The following is a 26,655-nucleotide window of genomic DNA, read 5'->3' as shown; positions in this document are numbered from 1 at the left end:
AGACATATTCACCTTTCAGCAGGACAATAAACTCAAACACAAGGCCGCATCTACACTGGAGTCGCTTACCAAGAAAACAGTGAATGTTCCTTAGTGGGCGAGTTACAGTTCTGACTTAAATCTACTTGAACATCTATGGCCAATGATCAACAACCAATTTAACAGAGCTTTAAGAATTATGAAAAGAATAATGGGTAAATGTTGCACAATCCAGGTGTGGAAAGCTCTTAGAGACTTACCCAGAAACACTCTTTGAGCCAATCAGTTGTGTTCTGACAAGGTAGTGTTGGTATACAGAAGATAGCTCTATTTGGTAAAAGACCAAGTCCATATTATGGCAAGAACAGCTCAAATAAGCAAAGAGAAACAACAGTCCATCATTACTTTAAGACATAAAGGTCAGTCAATATGGAACATTTCAAGAACTTTGAAAGTTTATTCAAGTGCAGTCGCAAAACCCATCAAGCGCTATGATGAAGCTGGCTCTCATGAGGACCGCCACTGGGAAGGAAGACCCAGAGTTACCTCTGCTGCCGAGGATAAGTTCCTTAGAGCTACCAGCCCCAGAAACTTCAGCCCAAATAAATGTTTCACAGAGTTCAAGTTACAGACAAATCTCAACATCAACTGTTCAGAGGAGATTTGCTGCAAAGAAACCACTACAAAAGGACACCAATAAGAAGAAGAGACTTGCTTGGGCCAAGAAACATGTGTATTTCCCACCCAAAAGCATGGAGGAGGTGGTGTGATGGTGTGGGAGTGCTTTGCTGATGACACTTAGTGATTTATTTAGAATTCAAGGCACACTTAACCAGCATAGCTACCACATCATTCTGCAGCGATACGCCATTCCATCTGGTTTGCATTAGTGGGACTATCATTTGTTTTTCAACAGGACAATGACCAACACACCCCAAGACTATTTGACCAAGAAGGAGAGTGATGGAGTGCTGCATCTGATGACCTGGCCTCCACAATCCCCTGACCTCAACCAAATTGAGATGGATTGTGATGAGTTGGACCGCAGAGTAAAGGAAAAGCAGCAAACAAGTGCTCAGAATATGTGGGAATTCCTTCAAGACTGTTGGAAAAGCATTCCTAATGAAGCTGGTTGAGATAATGCCAAGAGTGTGCAAAGCTGCCATCAAGGCAAAGGGTGGCTACTTTAAAGATTCCCAAATATAAAATGGATTTTGATTTGTTTAACACTTTTTTGGTTACTACATGATTCCATATGTGTTTTTTCACAGTTTTGATGTCTTCACTATTATTCTACAATGTAGAAAATAGTAAAAATAAAGAAAAACTCTTGAATAAGAATGTGTTCCAAAACTTCTTACCGGTAGTTTATGTAAATATGATATTTCCATATTTCATTTTCACGTGACCATGTTGTTTTCACTTTGTCATCATTACCGTAATTGCTGGACTATTAAGCGCACCTAAATATAAACCGCACCAACTGATAAAAAAAAAAAACATAACATAAATAAGCCGCACATGTCTATAAGCCGCAGGTGCCTACCGGTACATTGAAACAAATTAACTTTTACACAGCCTTTAAACGAAACACGGCTTGTAACAAAAATAAATAGGCTTTAACGAAACACGGCTTGTAACAAAAATTAAACAGTAGCCTACCAATAAAGTCATTGGTCACTATCTTCCTCCTCTGCACTGAAACCACTGAAGTCATCTCCTTCGGTGTCGGAGTTGAATAGCCTCAGAATTGCTTCATCCGATGTTGGATCGTTTTCATTGTCGCTCTCGTCACTTTCATCCGGAGGCAAATTCCCTGCTGAACTGCCCTCAACAACACGCAGCAGTGCAGCCTTTCGAAACCCGTTGATGATAGTGGATTTTTGACAATGCTCCACGCTGTCAGGACCCACTGGCAGACTTGACCATAAGTTGCTCTTCGCATGTGGCCCGTTTTAGTGAAGGATTTCTCCCCACTTGTCATCCAAGCCTCCCACTGAACACGGTGCGCCACCTTAAATGCACGATTTACACTGATGTCCAGTGGCTGCAAATATTTTGTTGTGCCCCCAGGAATCACAGCTGGAATTGAGTTTGTCCTCTTGATGGCTTCTTTCACAGAATCTGTTATGTGGGCCCTCATGCTGTCCAACACGAGCAATGCCTTGTTCTTGTGAAAGAATCCTCCCGGTCGCTTGCCGTAACACTCCGTATGCCATTCATGCATTAGGCCTTCCGTCATCCATCCTCTCTTGTTGACTTTCATAACAATTCCTCTCGGGAATTTCTTTTGGCATCGTCATGCATTTAAAAATCAACATCGGTTGAAGCGTTTCTCCCGATGCCGTGCAGCTCAGAACACAGGTGAAGTGCGTTTTTTCATGCCCAGTTGTTTTCAGCGTGACGGATGATTCGCCTTTCCTGTTGACAGTCCGAGTGAGAGGCAGGTCAAACGTCAGAGGAACCTCATCCATATTTATGATGTCGTGCGGGCCGATGGAATGCTCCTCTATCTTTGCATCAGTGAATTTGCGGAAGTTTGAAACTTTTTCCTCGTAGTTGGGAGGGAGCTGCTGACACAGACTCGTCCGTACCCTGATGGACAGGCCTTTACGTCTCATAAATCTTAGACACCACGATGGTCCACCTCTAAAATCCTCAAACTTCATTGCGGTGGCGATTGTTTTGGCTTTCAGTCGGATCTGCACAGTTGAAACACCTCGGCCGTCTGCTCTCTGTGTGTTGACCCAGTCTTCAAGCTCATTTTCTAGTTCGGGCCATCTGCTTTTCTTCCCTCTGAAAGCTTTTGTTGTCTTTTTGCACTGAGTCAGTTCCTCACGCTGCTGTTTCCAACGTCTTATCATTGACTCATTAAGGCCAAGCTCCCGTGCAACAGCTCTATTTCCTTTTCCAACAGCCAGATCGATCGCCTTCAACTTGAAAGCTGCGTCATATGCATTTCTCCGTGTCTTTGCCATGATGAGGGTGACAAAATGACTACCGTAATCAGAATGATGGGAAGTTTGAGCGCGCTCGATTTACGTCACATTATGTGACGGTGCTCAGTTTTTTGGCGGCATGAATCTTGTGAAAGCGGGAAAAATCCATAAATTAGCCGCGTCATTGTATAAACCATGAGGTTCAAAGCGTGGGAAAAAAGTAGCGGCTTATAGTCCGGAAATTACGGTAGGTATGTGTGTAGATGCCTGAGAAAAAAATATTGAATCCATTTTGAATTCAGGCTGTAACACAACAAAATGTGTAATAAATCAAGGAGTACGAATAATTTTTGAAGGCACTGAATCTCTACAGTCTAGAAATTAGACTAGGCCTAATGTTTTTCTACAGTACTGAAAGTTAAGGTGAAAATACTAGGGCTGTCAGAGTTTAATCAGTTAATTCAAGTTCACTTTTTGTGCACTCTTTTTTATCGTCCGAGTGTTCAAAATACACTGAAATCATCCCAAATACATAAAATTACACGATTACAGTCATAGATTATGTTTTCATGTCTGAAATTGATTAACATAAGAATGTTCAACTTCTTTCACCCCCAAAAATGTTTGGGGATCTTTTTCCACAACTGTTCATTTCAGGTATATGCACCATCTAGCCTGCTGAATGGTCCTGGACCTCCACAGCCCTACATCCCAGAAGAGAGCCTGCAATAACTGTCTGATGAACCTTTCTCCTAACCATGTAACATCGAACACTACACGACAACAGACAGACAGAAAGCAGCTGCTCTCTGTGGAATGGGTGATACTGCGATGACACACTGACAATCTTTTACTGGGTGTAAAGTCTACATTCAAATCAGGTGTCTGACAGACACCTTCTCTTCCACTGCACTTCACCTCTGGTTCCAAAGCCACATCTACCGCTCCCACAATACTCAAGTGTTTTCACGATACCAGAATTTTTACTTTGATACCAATACCAGGTTTAGTATCACAATGTTTGATACCCTCATATTACTCAATACCACTGCAAAAAAAAGAAGGCATATTAGCCAAAGTCACAAAATGAACAACTCAGCGACTGCTCTGGGCAACTTTTTAGTTCAATATCATTACATAGAAAACATTTTGCATCAACATTTTTCAAAGACAGCCATGTATGAATGAATGAATGAATCACAATTGGACTTTTTACTAACCTAACTACGTAATTTATTTGAACGATAAATCAAAACTGGGTAAATCAAGACAGCTACGTCTTGAGTGGTAGCAGAAGGCCTATCCACAATACAGGTGAATGCATATTCAATAGGAGTGTGTGCATGCATTGCGTTATTGAGCTTGGCTGAATGCGATATACACTGCTCAAAAAAATAAAGGGAACACTTAAACAACACAATGTAACTCCAAGTCAATCACACTTCTGTGAAATCAAACTGTCCACTGAGGAAGCAACTTTCACATGCTGTTGTGCAAATGGAATAGACAACAGGTGGAAATTAAAGGCAATTAGCAAGACACCCCCAATAAAGGAGTGGTTCTGCAGGTGGTGACCACAGACCACTTCTCAGTTCCTATGCTTCCTGGCTGATGTTTTGGTCACTTTTGAATGCTGGCGGTGCTTTCACTCTAGTGGTAGCATGAGACGGAGTCTACAACCCACACAAGTGGCTCATGTAGTGCAGCTCATCCAGGATGGCACATCAATGCGAGCTGTGGCAAGAAGGTTTGCTGTGTCTGTCAGCGTAGTGTCCAGAGCATGGAGGCACTACCAGGAGACAGGCCAGTACATCAGGAGACGTGGAGGAAGCCGTAGGAGGGCAACAACCCAGCAGCAGGACCGCTACCTCCGCCTTTGTACAAGGAGGAGCAGGAGGAGCACTGCCAGAGCCCTGCAAAATGACCTCCAGCAGGCCACAAATGTGCATGTGTCTGCTCAAACGGTCAGAAACAGACTCCATGAGGGTGGTAATGAGCGCCCGACGTCCACAGGTGGGGGTTGTGCTTACAGCCCAACACCGTGCAGGACGTTCGGCATTTGCCAGAGAACACTAAGATTGGCAAATTCGCCACTGGCGCCCTGTGCTCTTCACAGATGAAAGCAGGTTCACACTGAGCACATGTGACAGACGTGACAGTCTGGAGACACCGTGGAGAACGTTCTGCTGCCTGCAACATCCTCCAGCATGACCGGTTTGGCGCTGGGTCAGTCATGGTGTGGGGTGGCATTTCTTTGGGGGGCCGCACAGCCCTGACTGCCATTAGGTACCGAGATGAGATCCTCAGACCCCTTGTGAGACCATATGCTGGTGCGGTTGGCCCTGGGTTCCTCCTAATGCAAGACAATGCTAGACCTCATGTGGCTGGAGTGTGTCAGGCATTGACACAGGCATTGATGCTATGGATTGGCCCGCACGTTCCCCAGACCTGAATCCAATTGAGCACATCTGGGACATCATGTCTTGCTCCATTCACCAACGCCACGTTGCACCACAGACTGTCCAGGAGTTGGCGGATGCTTTAGTCCAGGTCTGGGACGAGATCCCTGAGGAGACCATCCGCCACCTTATCAGGAGCATGCCCAGGCGTTGTAGGGAGGTCATACAGGCACGTGGAGGCCACACACACTACTGAGCCTCATTTTGACTTGTTTTAAGGACATTACATCAAAGTTGGATCAGCCTGTAGTGTGGTTTTCCACTTTAATTTTGAGTGTGACTCCAAATCCAGACCTCCATGGGTTGATACATTTGATTTCCATTGATAATTTGTGTGATTTTGTTGTCAGCACATTCAACTGTTATTTTAGTGTTCCCTTTATTTTTTTGGGCAGTGTACAACATCCGTGATTAGCATTTTGCCACGCTAGCAAGGTGTTGGAAAATGGTTTTTCATCCACCAGGGATATGAATGTATTGCCGGCTGCATACAATGCGTTTGGACGGTAAGATGAAATGACTCAATATCGCCATCTGCCGGACTTAAGCTACCTACAAAGCTGGAAGCTACCAGTATCTTCTTCCATTGTAAAGTGTTCTAGCCTGTATGGACATTGTTAACTACTGTTCACAAAACAGTTTCAACATTTCTACATGCCGTGTCGCATTAAGTGTGTTAACTTATGTGTAGCATGAATGGGGAGCTAACATAATGTAGCCGGTGCGAACTAAAATAAAGAGTCGGCTGAGCTGATAGACACAATTAATAGAAGAACCAAAAATAATTATAGTATCAAACCATTTTTCATGATCTAGTATCGAAAAAGTACAGAGGTTTCGGCATACTGTGCAACACTAGTACTCAGACAAACAAGGCCCTAAAAAGCTCATCATCGGGCACCCGATGATGCATTGGGCTGATTGCACCACCCTCTGGAGAGCCCTGCAGTTGTGGACGGTGCAATTGCCGTACCCTTCAACTATACCATCGAGGAAGTCCCACGGTCTGTGTGAAGGGACCACTTCAGGTAGTCAGTGATGTGCACGCTTTTGACCCTCTCCACTGTAGCCCCGTCGATGTGGTGGGGGTGCGCACTCTGCTGCAACCTGTAGTCCACGATCAGCTCCTTTGTTTTGTTGACGTTGAAGGAGAAGTTATTTTTTCAGTGTGTGTGTTTGTGATTAGGGCTGTTGTGGTTACTGTATTACCTCTACACCGACGGTCAATTTTTTTTCTGTGTGACCGTTTAATCATGGTAATAAGGCTTCTCCTATCTCTGATGCTGCTTATGGTCATTAGTAGCCTACCAAACTTTCTAACTGCCTGGTTGTTAAGGGAATTTTTTTTATCAATAATGACTAATTATGTATACATTTCAATCAGGACTGACTAATCAGAATACTATTATGTTACTGTATATGTACTAATCAGAATACTATTATGTTACTGTGTATGTATGAATTTTCTTTTTAATCCTAGTACTGAATATAATGTGTGTAAATATAATCAAGAATTAGAATAATGATTGTCTGTTCCTTGGTAGAAATGAATGAACTATATTGCCAGACTGGCTAGAATGCTTATCTACACAGGCTGACCTTGGCTCTAGGCGATGTGGGAAGGCTTGAGAACTATAGCCTTTCTACCAGTGTCAAGAAGAGACGGAACATTTAGAAAACGCTGACGTCATTTTCAGTTTATAACCTGTGATAAAATGTATCATGTTCAGTACTCTCGTGAATAAACACTACTGGTTGACTTTAAGACTGGGCTCTGTCCATTTTATACAAATAAGGGTCATACAAATTCTTATGAATTGACAGTGTTTGATTTTAATTGGGTATTAAAACAGAGTTTAATTCCTGTAACACTGGTACCCAGCACTATTGTCCCTCTAATCACTCGGACATCAATGTAAATGTAATACAACACTTCATGAGAGCCCATGAACTCATGTTGAGCAACCTTTCAATAGGCTATGCAATTGCGCAAGAAAACAGAGTGATGGCCTCTAGTAAAATGAGGAGGATCAGCTTTCTATAGGCTAGGCTACAATATTTATTTCTCAACTTTCTTAATATTAAGCACATTACTTATATTTACAACAGGACTATAGACTACCTGGCTGGTATGAAAATAAAACACAGCAAAAAGTGTCCTCCATTCATTATTTAAGTGCATAGATGAAATGTATAGCCCAACATTTAAATTAATAACGAAATTAGGCATATAGGAATACCTACTTCTTTGTTAACCGCTAAACCCAGCCGTATTTGCGCACTCCCTCAGATCGTTTGGAGAAAATATCCTTTCCATTTTATTCAGCTTTGTTCAATTGTATTCTTCATACCATAAACTAATTTGATGGAATTCGAAGCAAATCTTGAGTATGCTATTCTGTTCTTCTGAAATAGACTACATTTTTTTCATATCATGCTTCTTTAGACCTGTCTAAAATAAATAATGGATTTATTGTGAAGGTGTAGGCTATATTACATTGATTTATTAGACTTTTTTTAAATGTACCAAAGGTCAGCATCAGTGGCTTGTAGGCTGTGTGTGGAAGCCAGGAGATGCTGGAATGTGTTCATGTGAGACCGACAGTCATTTGCTTGACAATCACCGGTTGATTACATTTTGTGCCCTATTTGTGATGCTTAGCAAAACTAGTCTGAACATGTGAAATCCGCTCTTTTCTGGATGGAATAAATTGCGAGTGAGAAATATTCATCTGCCCGGCCTTGAGGTTATCATGGGTCCACCCCTACCTGAACGGGTACGGGCCCAAAATGTTAACTTTTCCCTCGGGTCAGGTCTTGTTTGATTGTCATCGGGTCTATGTAACTATAGCTGATAGACCTGAGTGAACCCAAATGGTAGAATCAACATTTTCATACTGTCCTTCTCTCATCCCGGGATTTACAGTATTACCGGCATAGCTAGTAGCTACCGAATGTAATTTTTGGTGAGTATGGACATTTACATGCGAAAGTGAACAAGAGAAATTGTCCAAATAAACAAAGTTGGGATGCATGCTTTCCTGAAGCAAGAGCGGCATGTGTCCATGGAGTAGATGTGAAAAGAGCAGAGGAGGGAAAAAAGCTAGTAGGAAGCACAGGGAAGAATTGGCAACTGTACAGATAACTCACCCAGAGCTCTTTGACTTCTGGCAGAAAGTCAAAAGATATCTGATGGCAAACATTTAGTAGTGCATACAAGTGTAACTTCATCACCTTAAGTGCACTGCACAACAGAGACTTGCAGACAGATATAGAATACTATGGACTAACCATTAAAGGGATGCTTCGGGATTTTGGCAATGAGGCCCTTTATCTAATTCCCCAGAGTCAGCAGCAGTCATGGATACCATTTTAATGTCTCTGCATGCAGTTTGAAGGAAGCTGCTAACTAACACTAGTGAAATTGGTAATTAAAGTTAGCACAATTACTGGAAGTCTATTGGTATATTCTAGCATGCTAGTAGATACCCATATACTTCCATTCTTTTGCAAACGCTAGTTATCATTGGCTCACAAAACTACCTCTAACTTCCTTCATACTAGACATGGAGACATAAAAATGGTATCCACAAGTTCATCTGACTCTGCGGAAGTAGATAAAGGGCCTCATTGCCAAAATCCAAAAAATAACCCTTTAATGTCTTGGGGATCTGTCCTTATTGTCCACAGCTGACTACTCATTCTCACCCATGTACCAAAGCAGGAAGGTCTCCATTGAAAGGTCCCTACATATGAATATGTACAACCTTGTGTTATGCTGATAAGGTAAATGTCTCGAGGGTCTAGCCTTATTGTCTACAGCTGGACAGCCATTCTCACCCATGTACCATAGCAGGAAAGTCCAGATTGAAAGGCCACTACACATAACACGAGGTTAGGTAAATGTCTTAAGGGTCTAGCCTCCAAAAGATATACAACTAAATAAAATAACACAAGGATTAAGTGACTGTCATTATAGTACTCTTTATTGTGATTTGTAAAGTGTGAATAAGAAAACAGCTTAATCCATTACAGAAAATCCAAGTGTGTAGCTCACATGAAATATTAAGTCATCAACCAGAGAAAAATAACACAGTACATTCGGAAAGTATTCAGATCCCTTCAATTTTTCCAAATTTTGTGACGTTACAGCCTTATTCTAAAATGGATTAAATACTTTCCCCCCCTAATCAATCTACACACAATACCCTGTAATGACAAAGCCAAACAGATTTAGACATTTTTGCAAATGTATTAAAAATAAAAAACAGAAATACCTTATTTACATAAGTATTGCTATGAAACTCGAAAGGTACACAGGTACATCCTGTTTCCATTGATCGTCCTTGATCAGCATTGAAGGTCCCCGAGAACACAATGGCCTCCAATATTCTAAAATGGAATACATTTGGAACCACCAAGACTCGTTCTAGAGCTGGCCGCGTGGCCAAACTGAGTAATTGGGAGAGAAGGGCCTTGGTCAGGGAGGTTACCAAGAACCCAATGGTCACTCTGACAGAGCTCTAGAGTTCCTCTGGGGAGATGGGAGAACCTTCCAGAAGGACAACCATCTCTGCAGCACTCCACCAAACAGGCCTTTAAGGTAGAGTGGCCAGACGGATGCCACTCCTCAGTAAAAAGCACATGACAGCCGGCTTGGAGTTTGCCAAAAGGCACCTAAAAGACTCTCATACCATGAGAAACAAGATTCTCTAGTCTGATGAAACCAAGATTGAACTACTTGGCCTGAATGCCAAGCGTCACATCTGGAGGAAACCTGACACCAACCCTACGGTGAAGCATGGTGGTGGCAGCATCATGCTGTGAGGATGTTTTCAGCGGCAGAGACTGGGAGACTAGTCAGGATCAAGGCAAAGCTGAACGGAGCAAAGTACAGAGAGATCCTTGATGAAAACCTGCTCCAGAGCGCTCAGGACCTCAGATTGGGGCGAAGGTTCACCTTCCAATAGGACAATAACCCTAAGCACACAGCAAAGACAACACAGGAGTGGCTTTGGGACAAGTCTCTGAATGTCCTTGAGTGGCCCAGCCAGAACCCGGACTTGAAACCAATCTAACATCTCTTGAGAGACCTGAAAATCGCTATGCAGCGACGATCCCCATCCAACCTGATAGAGCTTGAGAAGATCTGCACAGAAGAATAGGAGAAGCGCCCCAAATACAGGTGTGCCAAGCTTGTTGCATCATACCCAAGAAGACTCGAGGCTGTAATCGCTGCCCAAGGCGCTTCAACAAAGTACTGAGTAAAAGGTCTGAATACTTATGTAAATGTATGTTTCAATTTTATTTTTTAAATACATTTGCAAAAATGTCTAAAAATCTGTTTTGCTTTGTCATTATGGGGTAGTCTGTGTAGATTGATGAGAAAACATTTTTTTCAATCAATTTTAGAATAAGACTAACGTAACAAAATGTGGAAATAGTCAAGGGGTCTAAATACTTTCCAGAATGCACTGTATTTACAAAGAAATATGGGAGATTGGAAATGATGAAGACAATTACATTGATGGAAGCCACAATCTATCTGCAATATTAAAGCTGATCTACCCCTTAAAAAAACACACACAAATAACTAGAGGGAGTCCGACTGCAATTCATTTGATTGTGCCGACTGGGTCAGACTTGCAGTGCTGTGTTGTGTTAAAGAAAATTACAGCGAGTAACTGTGACTAGCACATAGTGTTGCTGAAGCTGCAACATAATTATAGCCATTTCTTTCATAAAAGTTCATGTTACTGAAATGTATAATTTGTTTAGAAAAAAAAAAAATCCCCGTATCCCTCAACCCTTGCACTCTTTATGTGACACATGTATGCTTCGCATGCACTTGACAAATAGGGCCTGACCTATAGCATATCATATTCACAAAAATAAATAGCTTATAACAAACTCTGAACACCATGACACATGATAGCAAAATTAATGCAGAGGACATGATAAACTCTAAACGGGGGAATGTTTACTGGTTGCACGGGAGGTAAAGGGGAAGTCAGATGTGTGGAATAAATTTGACTAATTACGGAAAATATCAAATATAAAAAAAGAATGGATGGAGCAAGCTCTGCGTGCATATTAGGCCTGTGTGCCAAACAGGCGCTGTTAGATTACAATATAATTTCTGACCTTCTGGAACAATGTAAACAACACAAAATACATTATAAGCGTACCAGAGAATCGGATGTAACGTTTAGTTTTTTTGTAAAGCCTTTATTACAGCAAAGACTAAATAGTTACATTCATTTGTGAATGCAATTTTTGAAATGGAACGGTTTAGGTCTATTTATTGTTTACGTTCATTATTCAATGGTTGCGTTGTTATTTTAAAACTAAAACGCTTGATTGCATTTCACATCACCAATGACTCGTATGCTGTGTGATGACATTAACTAATGAATGATTGATACAGTAGCCTATATAAGTATTGAAATACAGACCTAAATTAGTTAAGGGATTAAGACTAAACAGGATGTGCTCTTAGGCCAACAGCTCGGTGGTGGTTATAAAAGGCTGCCATACTAAGCCTACTAATGATAACGACATTACTTACTATATTGATGATCATAATAATAACAGTAATAATAACAATAAGGAGATCGAGAAAATTAGGGTTATTATTATAAATACAATCTCTGACAATTTGGAACAGTGTAAACAATACTATATAAATTATAAATAATACCAGAGGCTGGTCTAACAAAAAAAGTGTAAAGCCTTTATTACAGCAGAGCAAAGATTAAAAACAGCAGAATATGTGAAATTGTTGCGCGAGTCTTGGTTCTCACTGAATCAGTAGGCTATCAACCAAACACTAAAACAGGCAACAGAAGCAGGATCTGTCTTACATCTGTAGATATATATGGATATGGAATCCAGGCACATTTAACAGTTAGGCTATTGATTATACACCTAATTAAGTTGAGTTTCCTCTCTCCTCACTTTTCATAGACAGTTAAGGTAAGGGCTGTTTTCTCATCTCCTAACTCTACTGCAGCCTCCGCCTCATTGTTCTCAACACCAATATGCTGGTTAACTTTGCTATTATGCACATAGCAACATGGTCTAGGAAAAGGCATCAATTCAACAGCCACTGTGTTTCAGAACCGCGGACAGCGACCACTATCCAATGCAGGAGAAAGCGCATGTTATAAAATCACATTTTAATTTGTGTTGCACCATTCACCATGCCCCCCCACGGGACAGTTGAGCTAACGTGCACTAATGTGATTAGCATGACGTTTTAAGTAACAAGAACATTTCTCAGGACATAGATGTATCTGATGTGGGCAGAAATCTTGAATTCTTGTTAATCTGCACTGCCTAATTTACAGTAGCTATTACAGTGAAAGAATACAATGCTATTGTTTGAGGAGAGTGCACAGTTATGAACTTGAGCATCTACTAATAAACCAATTAGGCACATTTGGGCAGTCTTGATACAACATTTTGAACAGGAATACAATGATTCATTGGATCAGTCTAAAACTTTGCACATACACTGCTGCCATCTACCGGCCAAAATCTTAATTGTGCATAAGCTGGAATAATAGTGTGGCGTTTCTCTGGCATTTCAAAGATGGTACATCTTTCTCTCTTCATTATCTTTTACCAGATCTAATGTGTTATATTCTCCAACATTAATTTCACAATTCCACAAACTTTAAAGTGTTTCCTTTCAAATGGTATCAATAATATGCATATCATTGCTTCAGGTTCTGAGCTACATGCAGTTAGATTTGGGTATGTCATTTTAGGTGAAAACTGAAAGGAAAAAAAGGTCAGATCCTTAAGAGGACTGATGGACTGTGCCACCACAATGGCCTCCACAATGGATCAGTCCAAAGGCGAAAATCAGACAGGTGTCTTGTACACCATGATTATTATTACTGTTTTGCTACTGCTCGACTAAAAGAAGTCTCGGTCAACCAACAGCCTATTGACCAAACAATCGACCAGTCGACTAAATGGGGTCCGCCCTAATGTAGTGTCACATGTATTTAGCGCATCTTACCTGGATATGGTCGTATCAGATTTACCCTCAGAGGGGAATGCCTCGTCTCCCACAAAGACATATGGGCTCGGTGTTTGGGTCCCTGGCAAGCACTCTGGCCTTGGTAGCGGTAGTAGGGAACCGGAGTTGCTTTGTGAGAAGATTCCCGCATCTCCCTTCTAACCATATGAGCCCACGTCGATCATGGTGAAGCGGTACTTTGCGTCGCAGACTGCCATTAGGATCAATGAGAAAAAAGCCCTTGTAGTTGAGGTACTCGCTGCCTGAGTTTGCCGGAGCTTGGACCCGAATGTCTTCCGTCGACAGCTCCTGCACAAAATTGATAATTCCAACGCCGCTGAAGCAAGTTGTCAAATCTGGCAACAGACATCCGAAAGTACTGAAAATGTATTTCCTCATCAATGCTTTGCATAGGTTCAACAAGAGACATGTATTCTCCATCGTCCATTCTTATAGTGTTCAGTGGATTAACTTCTTGCCATTTCCTCAGTCTTTCTTTTTCTCCTCCTGAGTAGTAAGAGCAGTTTAAACTCTTGCTGTTCAAGCAATTGCAATTCCTGAGAGACATGTTAGCTACTGCTTCTGTGGCAAAAAAATTGCATTGAAAAGCATAGAACACCAAACTAGCCAGACATTCAGCTAAGCTAATATTTGTAAACACAAAGTCATAGAACACCGGATGAGAAAGTTCAAATGTCGTCACTAGATACGAGGCTTGGGCTGTCACGCCCTGACCATAGAGAGCCCTCGGGGTTCTCTATGGTGTAATAGGTCAGAGCTTGACTAGGGTTTTTTCTAGTTATTATAGTTCTGTTGGTATGCGAGTATGGTTCCCAATTGGAGGCAGCTGAATATCGTTGCCTCTAATTGGGGAGCATACTTAGTATGTCCCTTTTCCCACCTGCGTTATGGGATATTGTTTTGTTTAGTGCCTATGTGCGCTACGTACTGCACGTTCGTATATATATATATATTTTTTTTTTGAAGTTTCACTAGTAATAAAATGTGGAACACTACTCACGCTGCGCCTTGACGCCTTGATCCTTATTTATTCAACGAACGTGACATTGGCAATATACAGTTTATACTGGGGTATTTCAAAATAACGACGATATGATTTATAATACTATTTAAAAAAGATATATAATATTATTATTATTTGGTTTTTTCCCCGTGCTACATCACTGCTTATAAACTAACTATAAGTTAAGTATAACTATAAGAAACCTAAGATGTGTCAAATAAATGATATCCTGCTCAGTGCTCCAGTTATGCATTTGGTTTGCTAACTTTATAGCTAAGTTGCTAGATGTCAAGATCAAGCTTCTTGGTTACAGCAAGATCCCCTCCTGGATGAAAATCCCTGTTGCCTAAATCGTTTTAAATGTATAGTGCCCCTTGTGTGCACTTCCGCGTATACCGTATACGCCGGTATGGTACAGAAACGGTATGACAGTTATGAACATCAGGATACGGCCCATCCCTACTAGCTAGAGTCAAAGAGAGCCATGGACCCTCTTGCTTGGTAAACTACCCTGGCTCTCCAAGCCCCATAGTCGATATACACTACACAAGGTCGACTTCCTCTCTATGTGGAACGCAACGTCTGTGTGGACAAAAGTGCGTACTGCCCATAAAAAAACCTGCCTCCACCCCCTTGCACATGCATGCAAGTCCATCAACGGAGTGAAGCTTGTAGACACCTTAAGGCTTTGGAGTACAGACCACATCAGGTCAGAGCCTCCTTCAGCCCAAAAGACCAACACACGGCACAGCCAAGCCACAGCACACCCCAGCCATGCACTACAAAACCTCAATACCAGGGGACAGCAAACACCACGCACAGCACAGAGAGGAAGCTACTACACACACACACACTAGCATATCCAAGTCCCCATAACCACAGATCTAGGATCAGATTAACCCACCCATAATCCTAAACATTAGGAGGATGAAAATATAATCTGACCCAGTTTCAGTGACCCGGGCGTCGGGCCATTAACCGAAAGGTCGCTGGTTCAAATCCCGGAGCTGGCAATGTGAAAAATCTGCCGTTCTGCCCTTGAGCAAGGCAGTTAACCCAGAACAAGAACTGCTCCCTGGGCACTGACGACGTGAATGTCGATTAAGGTAGCCCCCCGCACCTCTGATTCAGAGGGGTTGGGTTAAATGTGGAAGACACATTTCGGTGGAATGCATTCAGTTGTGCAATTGACTAGGTATCCCCTTTCCTTTCCCAGTTGTTAGGGCTTAGCAGTTCCCAACAGGGCAGGATAGGGCTGAAGGCCTAATGTGAACCTCTCTTTCTCTGGAACATGGTGGGACAGGCTTCAGGAAGCAACTGTAGAAGGATTCACCTGCTGTAAACATGGGCTGTAGGCTATTCCCAGTAGACACTTTGGGAGAAGGGTGTAGAATCGGGGGGGGGGGGGGTAATGGACCAATAATGTATGTAAATCTTTGGTGCTAGCACACACAGAATAGGATCAATGATATAGCTACATCGCTAATATTTATAAACTCTAGCAGACTAACACACTGATCCCACTGTGTGCGTTACCCCTCTAGCCATTTATTGATCCTTAATAAAGATGATCCCATTGAGTTTAAACATCTCTTTAACAAGAGTGATAACTAGCCTGGAAACACAACCTACACTGCAACATGGATTACAACCTGTAATACACTTTGCTGTGTTCTCCAATAGCTGGGACCGTGCGGTTGTAGGGAACTCACCAGGGTTGTGTATGCGGTCAAGCAGCTTGACCGAGCGGGCGCTGACCACTCCCCCGATGTGAACCAGGAAGCCGGGGGGAAAACAAGTCAACGTGAAGAAGGGGAACTCCTGAAAATACACAGGGTCAGAAAAAAAGACTGGTTAAGGGTCAAACATGTATCCGTGAACGTTGGTTACCATGGAAACAGTAGCATTAAGGATTTTGCACTCAACCCTATCCTCATGTTACAAAAAGATGCAGGGTTGTAAGGGCATAAGACATAAGATAAAAACCCACACTGACTGAAAGTAGTATTAACATATGTCATTAATTTAGTAGCAACAGCAGAGTAATCTGCTAAATTAGTTAGTGTTGGTTCATCTCTTCTACCTCAGATACACAACTAGACAGATGACAGGCAGACAGAGTATACAACAGGCCTCAAGTCAAGGTCTGGAGGTCTGCAGTACTGCTGGTTAGCTTTTTGTCCCTGCTAGATAGTTCAGTTAATTGATTATCACTGAGGTCTGAACCAGTCCCTGATTAGAAGGGGAAGGATGAAAACCAACATCACTGACCTCGAGGTCTGGATTTGAATAACCCTGATATACCGTTTATACAATAACAGCATACAAGTAATACAATGCAGAGTTTAATTGAAAATGTCATTGTGTGACAGAGTCAGCCTCCTGCTGTGACGGTCAATAGTCAACCCAGGTGTGAAGTGTGATCCAGGACAGGTGTCATCCAGATGAGGGGGTAGTGAGTGGAACGGCATCTCCCCATGCAGAGTGAGGCTCAGCCATGCCAATGTTATGCATACAAACTGCTACAGCATACTGGTCTAGACCAGCAATTTCCCAACCTGAGTGATTGTGACATCGCCATGGTAACGGAGTGGATCGTGCTGGTCACCATCGATCAGGGGACTAAGGCTGCATCTCAACTATCTACCTTCTCTCCTCTATCTGCACTGGTGACAAATGACAGAACTGGACAGGTAAAAGCATATTGCTAGTAGGTATCCTCCATGTTGCTTCTTTCTGTCCTGTGTTAACAGATCAGTACAGATGGAGAAGATGAAGTCACTGTAGAATTTTGAGAAACAGCCCAACTCAAGAGTAGAACCCATGAGCAGAACCCAGACAGGTAAGACAGGTTTGATAGAAGCATCCAGGACAGTGAGTGTGTGTGAAAGAGGGACATACTCTGGTGTTTACAAATATACCAGAGGATGAGGCTCCCTGAGAGGAAGGAGTGGTCAAGAACATGGAGAAAGAGAACATTCACTTTTACATAATCATACTTCAACCTCACACTTCACAATTACCCTTTCACAGCACAATGCCGTACGGTGTGTGTGTGTGCATACCCTCTGTTCCAATGCTGATTGGGCCTGCTGCCGGAGGAGGGTCTTCAGAGGCCCTGCCTCTTTCCCAACGCTGATCCCACTCCCCATCCCTGATAGGATTAGAGAACAACACTTCACCAATCACATCGCTTCATTACAGACCGCAGGCATTCCTCACAAACCATAGGAAATAAGTAAGTACCCTTGCCAGGCCTTGGCTTGTGCGAGCCGGAACGCCTCGACAACCATGCAAATCCCATATTAATCGTATCCCTTAGACTTCTCGGCTAAGATCTACAAAAATATGAACGCAACATGCTAAGTGTTGGTCCTATGTTTTATACGCTGAAATAAAAGTTCCCAGAAATGTTCCATATGCACAAAAAGCTTATTTCTCTCAAATTCTGTGTACACATTTGTGTACATTCCTGTTAGTGAGCATTTCTCCTTTGCCAAGATAATGCATCCACCTGACAGGTATGGCATATCAAGAAGCTGATTTAACAGCATGATCATTACACAGGTGTACCTCATGCTAGGGACAATAAAAGGCCACTACAATGTGCAGTTTTGTCAAACAATGCCATAAGTTGAGGCAGTGTGCAATTGGCATGCTGACTGCAGGAATGTCCAACAGAGCTGTTGCCAGATAATTTCTCTACCACAAGCCTCCAATGTTGTTTTAAAGAATTTGGCAATACGTCTAACCGGCCTCAAAACCACACCATCCCAGGACCTCCACATTCTGCTTCTTCACCTGCGGGATCATCTGAAACCAGCCACCCGGATAGCTGATGAAACTGTGGGTTTGCGCAAACGAAGAATTTCTGCACAAACCGTCAGAAACGGTCACAGGGAAGCTCATCTGTGTGCTCATTGTCCTCACCAGGGTCTTGGCGTCATAACTGACTTCAGTATGCTCACCTTCTATGGCCACTGGCACGCTGGAGAAGTGTGCTCTTCACGGATGAATCCCGGTTTCAACTGTATCAGACAGCGTAGCGTGTATGGCGTTGTGTGGCCGGAGCATTTTGCTGATGTCAATGTGAACAGAGTGCCCCATGGTGGCGGTGGAGTTATGGTATGGGCAGGCATAAGCTACGGACAATGAACACAATTTAATTTTATCGATGTCAATTTGAATGCACAGAGATACCGTGATAAGATCTGGAGGCCCATTGTCGTGCCATTCATCCACCGTCATTACCTCGTTTCAGCATGATAATGCACGCCCAATGTCACAAGGATCTGTACACAATTCCTGGAAGCTGAAAAAGTCCCAGTTCTTCCATGGCCTCCATACTCACCAGACATGTCACCCATCCATTGAGCATGTTTGGGATGATCACACCAGATACCGACAGGTTTTCTGATCCACTCCCCTATTTTTTTTAAAGGTAGATTAATCCAATTAATTAATTAATTCATTTATTTAAATTGACTGATTTCCTCAGATGAACTGTAACTCAGTAAAATCTTTGAAATTGTTGCATTTATGGCCTCCCGGGTGGCGCAGTGGTTAAGGGCAGCTGTGCCACCAGAGACTCTGGGTTCGCACCCAGGCTCTGTCGTAACCGGCCGCGACCGGGAGGTCCGTGGGGCGACGCAAAATTGGCATAGCGTCGTCCGGGTTAGGGAGGGTTTGGCCGGTAGGGATATCCTTGTCTCATCGCGCACTTGCGGGTCGGGCGCAGTGCACGCTAACCAAGGTTGCCAGGTGCACAGTGTTTCCTCCGACACATTGGTGCGGCTGGCTTCCGGGTTGGATGCGCGCTGTGTTAAGAAGCAGTGCGGCTTAGTTGGGTTGTGTATCAGAGGACGCATGACTTTCAACCTTCGTCTCTCCCGAGCCCGTACGGGAGTTGTAGCGATGAGACAAGATAGTAACTACTAAAAACAATTGGATAACACGAAATTGGGGAGAAAAAAAGGGGGTAAATAAAATAAATTGTTGCATTTATATTTTTGTTCAGTGTACATTGTAATTACCACATATTTGTTAATGACAACATTCCCATAGATCTACCTGTGAGGATAGAGTCCAAATAGCTTTATTATCCCCTCTGTACACTACTCTACCTGCTACTGGCCTGGCCTGGGAGGCTGCAGACTATGCCACCTTATAGACTCATAAAACAGTGTTGGGATCTGGACATGCCTTAAACCACACATTGAGGTGGAAAAATGGACAGGGGAAGGTGGTCACTCCAAGGCAGTCAGTATGAGGCCCAGATACCAGCAGGGAGGACCAGTTAAGTGAGGTATGGTCAAGTAGGGCTAAGCTGGTTTGGAAAACATGTGCAAATATAGTGCTTTCAGAAAGTATTAAGACCCCTTGACCTTATTCTATAATGGATTAAAACATTTTTTTTTTACCCTCAACACACTACCCCGTAATGACAAAGCAAAAACAGGTGTTGAGAAATGTTTGCAAATGTATTAAAAATAAACTGATATTACATTTACATAAGTATTCAGATACCACAGCAAAATCTACAGAGCTGAGATATATATGTATATATATATCAACTGTTGTTTTTTTGTACTAGTTCATAAACCATGTGTCATGGAATCGGTACATCGAAAATATCATCCCAAATTGCCCTCAAATTAATCTGGTATATTTTTCTATTTATGCCAATTCCTTTCAGCCAATTTGTATCTTTAATATATGGCAGGGAAAAAAATTCCCTATGTTCTCCCTTTTCTCCTCCATTTTTGTGGTAATGCTGCAATCAGCTGGTTGTAAATTTGGATTTAGCTGATATTCCCATAGATTTTCGATAGCTGCATATCGAGTCCTCCGTTTCTATTCATAATATCATTAAAAATAAATAAAGGTATTATGTTTATTATCCATAAAGAATGTATATTTTTATTAAATCAGTATATTTTAGTTTAACCATAACATTTGTTCTATCTTCTCTGGAAGATAAAACAGAAATTGTAACCAGCATTGCATGGCCTGTTCAAGAAAGGGCTATACCTAAAACAAAAATGTCATTTTCAATCAGTCATTAATGAGAAGTTGTAATCTAATTATTTACTCCATGTGTAACTCGGTGTTGTCTGTTCACACTACTATGCTTTATCTTGGCCAGGTGGCAATTGTAAATGAGAACTTGTTCTCAACTAGCCTACCTGGTTAAATAAAGGTGAAATAAATTAAATGTAAAAAATATTAAGGAAAAAAAGGCACTTTTTGAACAATGGATTAGTCTTTCTTAATAATCTACTGGAGAACCGATTTAGATTTAACTATGTATGAGTGAAGCTTTTAGTGAGAGGTTTAAACCTTTAATATGTAATAGTTTTAGCCCCCCAAACTCATATTCATTACATAAATAGGGATGTTTAAATTTTGTCTGAATTATCATTCCAAAAAAATTGAATTTAAATATTTTTTGCTCATATAATTTTAAAAACTAGTTATCTGGAGGAGTAAGTACAGTTGAAGTCGGAAGTTTACAATCACTTAGGTTGGAGTCATTAAAACGAGTTTTTCAACCACTCCACAAATTTCTTGTTAACAAACTATAGTTTTGGCAAGTCGGTTAGGACATCTACTTTGTGCATGACAAGTAATTTTCCCAACAATTGTTTAGACATATTATTTCACTGTATCACAATTCCAGTGGGTCAGAAGTTTACATACACTAAGTTGGCTGTGCCTTTAAACAGCTTGGAAAATTCCAGAAAAGGTTGTCATGGCTTTAGAAGCTTCTGACATAATTTGAGTTAATTGGAGGTGTACCTGTGGATGTATTTCAAGTCCTACCTTCAAACTCAGTGCCTCTTTGCTTGACATCATGTGAAAATCAAAAGAAAATCAGCCAAGACCTCAGAAAAAAATTGCAGACCTCCACAAGTCTGGTTCATCCTTGGGAGCAATTTCCAGACTCCTGAAGGTACCAAACAATAGTATGCAACTATAAACACCATGGGACCACGCAGCCGTCACACCGCTCAGGAAGGAGACGCGTTCTGTCTCCTAGAGATAAACATACTTTGATACGAAAAGTGCAAATCAATCCCAGAAAAGCAGCAAAGGATATTGTGAAGATGCTGGAGGAAACAGGTACAAAGTATCTATATCCACAGTAAAACGAGTCCTATATCGACATAACCTGAAAGGCCGCTCAGCAAGGAAGAAGCCACTGCTCCAAAACTGCCATAAAAAAACAGTACGGTTTGCAACTGCACATGGGGACAAAGATCGTACTTTGAGAAATGTCCTCTGGTCTGATGAAACAAAAACAGAACTGTTTGGCCATAATGACCATCGTTATGTTTGAGAAAAAAGGGGGTGGCTTGCAAGCCAAAGAACACCATCCCAACCGTGAAGCACGGGGGTGGCAGCATCATGTTATGCAGGTGCTTTGTAGCAGGAGGTACAGGTGCACTTCACAAAATAGATGACATCAGGATGGAAGATTTATGTGGATATATTGAAGCAACATCTCAAGACATCAGTCGGAAAGTTAAAGCTTGGTCGCAAATGGGTCTCCCAAATGGACAATGAACCTAAGCATTCTTCCAAAGTTGTGGCAAAATGGCTTAAGGACAACAAAGTCAAGGCATTGGAATGGCCATCACAAAGCCCTGACCTCAATCCTATAGAAAATGTGTGGGCAGAACTGAAAAAGCATGTGCGAGCAAGGAGGCCTACAAACCTGACTCAGTTACACCAGCTCTGTCAGGAGGAATGGGCCAAAATTCACCCAACCTATTGTGGGAAGCTTGTGAAAGGCTACCCGAAACATTTGACCCCAAATTAAACAATTTAAAGGCAATGCTACCAAATACTAATTGAGTGTATGTAAACTTCTGACCCACTGGGAATGTGATTTAAGAAATAAAAGTACAAATAAATCATTCTTTCTACTATTGTTCTGACATTTCACATTCTTAAAATAAAGTGGTGATCCTAACTGAACTAAGACAGGACATTTTTACTAAGATTAAATGTCAGGAATTGTGAAAAACTGAGTTTAAATGTATTTGGCTAAGGTGTATGTAAGCTTCAGACTTCATGAATAGACAACTTTCTATTGAAATTGATTTTGGTAAGTGAATTTATATCTTTTGAGATACTGCTGCTCCAGTTTCAACTGTTCTGCCTTATTATTATTCGACCATGCTGGTCATTTATGAACATTTGAACATCTTGGCCATGTTCTGTTATAATCTCCACCCGGCACAGCCAGAACAGGACTGGCCACCCCACATAGCCTGGTTCCTCTCTAGGTTTCTTCCTAGGTATTGGCCTTTCTAGGGAGTTTTTCCTAGCCACCGTGCTTCTACACCTGCATTGTTTGCTGTTTGGGGTTTTAGGCTGGGTTTCTGTACAGCACTTTGAGATATCAGCTGATGTATGAAGGGCTATATAAATACATTTTATTTGATTTGATTTGAATACCAAGTATAGCTACTTGACCATCCACCCAGTTTATTGGTAAACTACAAGGTAGTGTAAACGCTTTCATTAAACGATCCAATACGTAATATTGCACACTTGTCATAATTAAGTTTTAGTCCAGAGAGGCTAGAAAAGTCATCAAGATCTTCAATGAGACTGTGCAGGGATCAGCATACATTGACACTTTTCTTTTAATCCCCAGAAAATCTAACCGTTAATGTTCTTGTTGGATCTCATTTGAATAGCTAGCATTTCAATGGCCATAATAAATAGATATATTTATAATAGATATCTCTAATTCTCTCTTTTTTTCTCTCTCTCGGAGGACCTGAGCCCTAGGACCATGCCCCAGGACTACCTGACATGATGACTCCTTGCTGTCCCCAGTCCATCTGACCGTGCTGCTGCTCCAGTTTCAACTGTTCTGCCTTATTATTATACGACCATGCTGGTCATTTATGAACATTTGAACATCTTGGCCATGTTCTGTTATACTCTCCACCCGGCACAGCCAGAAGAGGACTGGCCACCCCACATAGACTGGTTCCTCTCTAGGTTTCTTCCTAGGTTTTGGCCTTTCTAGGGAGTTTTTCCTAGCCACCGTGCTTCTACACCTGCATTGCTTGCTGTTTGGGGTTTTAGGCTGGGTTTCTGTACAGCACTTTGAGATATCAGCTGATGTACGAAGGGCTATATAAATACATTCGATTTGATTTTTGATTTGATATGGAGACAACGGACAGCCTTGTTTAACTCCTCTTAAAAGATCAATACTTTCTGAGAAGTAACCAATATTTACTATTTTACATCTGGGGTTGCTGTACATAACTTTAACCCATTGTATAAGAGATTCACTAAAATTAAAGTAATCCAGGCACTTATAAATTCTAGTCGTACTTTATCAAACGCCTTTCCAAAATCTTCTATGAAGACCAGGACTGGTATCCTTGATGTTTCATAATGTTCAATTGTTTCAAGTAATTGTCATATAGTATCTCCAATATATCATGTAAAAGAAACCTGCCCGATTAGGATGAACAACACCAGGTAAAACCTTTTTTTATTTTATGTGCTATGCATTTCACCACATCACTGAAGTGTAAGAGGCCTCTAGATTATATAAATGGACTGTATCTTTATACTTACCACCAGGGTCCTGTTTTAGTAGTAATTAAATCAAACCTTCTTGTTGAGTAACTGACAGTCTAATTAAACTTTGCTAATAATGGATCTTGGGTTCATCAAAAAAAGGTATGATATACCTCTACTGGCATACCATCAAGCCCTGGTGTTTTTCCAGACTGAAAATATTTTATTGCCTCAAAAAGTTCCTCTTCTGTAACTTGGCCTTCATACAGGTCTTTAGTAAATTTGTACATTTTACATTATTATTATTAGGAAATAAATCCTTACAGTTGACATCATTCAGCGGAAATGGAGGAGACTGAAAAGATAACATATGCTTAAAATATTTTGCTTCCTCTTTCAAAATATAATTTGGTGAATCGTGGATGAATGACTCCATTTGTAACGAGTTTCTGTAAATTATTTTTGGTAGCTTCGGTTGAAGATATAATAAAAAGTGTGCATTTTTCAACATTTTCCATCCAATTCACTTTATTTTTGCAATACATTACACTTGATCGTTCTTTAATAAGTACTTCCATGTCTTTTTGTTTTTCCTCTTTGTGCCTCCATAGTACAGTTTCCATTACCATCTACCTGCTGTTACTTCCTCTATTTCCTTTATTAGTCTAATCTCTTTCAACTTAAAATTACTTTTGTTTTAATGAGTATTGTATTGAAGGGCCTCTAAAAGTACATTTAAAAGTGTCCCATACAATAAGGGGATCTGCTGTACCTATGATGAGCAGAAAAAAGTTAATTATGAATTATTATGCCTTAGTTAAGAACAAAATGTCAACCAATAGGTTTTGATTAAATTAAATATCCCCGTCTACGTGAAAATTCTGTAAGAGTTATAAGGAGGCCAATTAGATGGTGGTCCGATCGTATTTGATCTCCTATTAATACTTTTTTTAAACTTTTGATGCCAGCAAGAATGAGACTAGGAAGTAATTAAGACGGCTAGCTTGATTAAGCCTCCTCCATGTAGATCTCACAAGATCAGGGTTTTTCAGCCTCCATATACCCACTAGTTCTAATGTATCCATGATCTTCGTTATCTCCTTAAGTGCTTGAGTGCGATAGTTTGTAGTGCGATTTTCTTTACAATCCATTGAGGTACGGGGTGGCAGGGTAGCCTAGTGGTTAGAGCGTTGGACTAGTAACCGGAAAGGTTGCTAGTTCAAATCCCCGAGCTGACAAGGTACAAATCGTCGTTCTGCCCCTGAACAGGCAGTTAACCCACTGTTCCAAGGCAGTCATTGAAAATAAGAATTTGTTCTTAACTGACTTGCCTAGTTAAATAAAAAGGTACACTACCGTTCAAAAGTTTGGGGTCACTTAGAAATAAAAAGGAAAAAAATTTTGTCCATCAAATTGATCAGAAATACAGTGCAGACGTTGTAAATGAGTACTGTAGCTGGAAAAGGCTGATATTTAATGGAATATCTAGATAGGTGTACAGATGCCCATTATCAGCAACCATCACTCCTGTGTTCCAATGGCACATTGTGTTAGCTAATCCAAGTTTCATCATTTTAAAAGGCTAATTGATCATTAGAGAACCCTTTTGCAATTATGTTAGCACAGCTGAAAACTGTTGTTCTGATTAAAGAAGCAATAAAACTGGCCTCTTTAGATGAGTATCTGGAGCATCAGCAGTTGTGTGTTCGATTACAGGCTCAAAATGGAAAGAAACAACCTTTCTTCTGAAACTTGTCAGTCTAATCTTGTTCTGAGAAAGGAAGGCTATTCCATGCATTACATTTCCAAGAAACTAATGATCTTGTACAACGCTGTGTACTACACCCTTCACAGAACAGCTAAAACCGGCTCTAACCAGAATAGAAAGAGTGGGCGGCCCCGGTGCACAACTGAGCAAGAGGACAAGTCCATTAGAGTATCTAGCTGGAGAAACAGACACCTCACAAGTCCTCAACTGGCAGCTGCATTAAATAGTACCCGAAAAACACCAGTCTCAAAGTCAAACTCCGGGATGCTGGCCTTCTAGGCAGAGTTGCAAAGAAAAAGCCATCTCAGACTGGCCAATAAAAATAAAAGATTAAGATGGCTAAAAGAACACAGACACTGGACAGAGGAACAATGTCTACACTGTATTTATGATCAATTTTATGTTATTTTAATGGACAAAAAAACGTGCTTTTCCTTTCAAAAACAAGAACATTTCTAATTGACCCCAAACTTTTGAACAGTAGTGTACTTAAAACCGTAATATAATCTCCCACCATAATAATAGATTCATTTGTAGCTTGTAAACAATAGATTTTTTTTGAAGAAGAAGTGGGAATCATCATTATTTGGCCCACATCTTCCTTGATGATCTGTTTGCACAATCGGATCAACATTTGTATTAATTAGTATAATCACCCATTCTGAGTTTCTTTGCCCATGACAAAAAATATATTTCTCACTCCAAGTCCTTTTTCCACCCAACCTCATCCCTCTTTGCTACGTTTCATTTTGCCCTCAATGCTGACTAGTCTCTAGGTCCCTGCCGCTGAAAAACATCCCCAAAGCATGATGCTGCCACCACCATGCTTCACCGTAGGGTTGGTGCCAGGTTTCCTTCAGATGTGACACTTAGCATTCAGGCCAAAGTGTTCAATCTTAGTTCAA

At 41.3% G+C, this 26,655-nt stretch overlaps 1 protein-coding gene across 6 annotated transcripts in view; it reads right to left on the bottom strand.

Moving 5' to 3' along the window:
• c2cd5 (C2 calcium dependent domain containing 5) overlaps positions 1–26,655 on the bottom strand; it is a 65,270-nt gene that overhangs the window by 20,435 nt on the left and 18,180 nt on the right. For all 6 annotated transcript variants that reach the window (XM_031801225.1, XM_031801226.1, XM_031801228.1 and 3 more), the window contains exons 9-10: positions 17,496–17,584; positions 16,143–16,251 (exon numbers count right to left, since the gene is read on the bottom strand). In XM_031801225.1, coding sequence (XP_031657085.1) covers positions 16,143–16,251; positions 17,496–17,584 — 198 coding nt within the window. The remainder of the gene's footprint in view (positions 1–16,142; positions 16,252–17,495; positions 17,585–26,655) is intronic.

The sequence above is a fragment of the Oncorhynchus kisutch genome, linkage group LG22, assembly GCF_002021735.2.
Source record: "Oncorhynchus kisutch isolate 150728-3 linkage group LG22, Okis_V2, whole genome shotgun sequence".
NCBI lineage: Eukaryota > Metazoa > Chordata > Actinopteri > Salmoniformes > Salmonidae > Oncorhynchus > Oncorhynchus kisutch.
The sequence above is the reverse complement of the archived record's forward strand: the minus strand, read 5'-3'. Positions and strand labels throughout refer to the sequence as shown.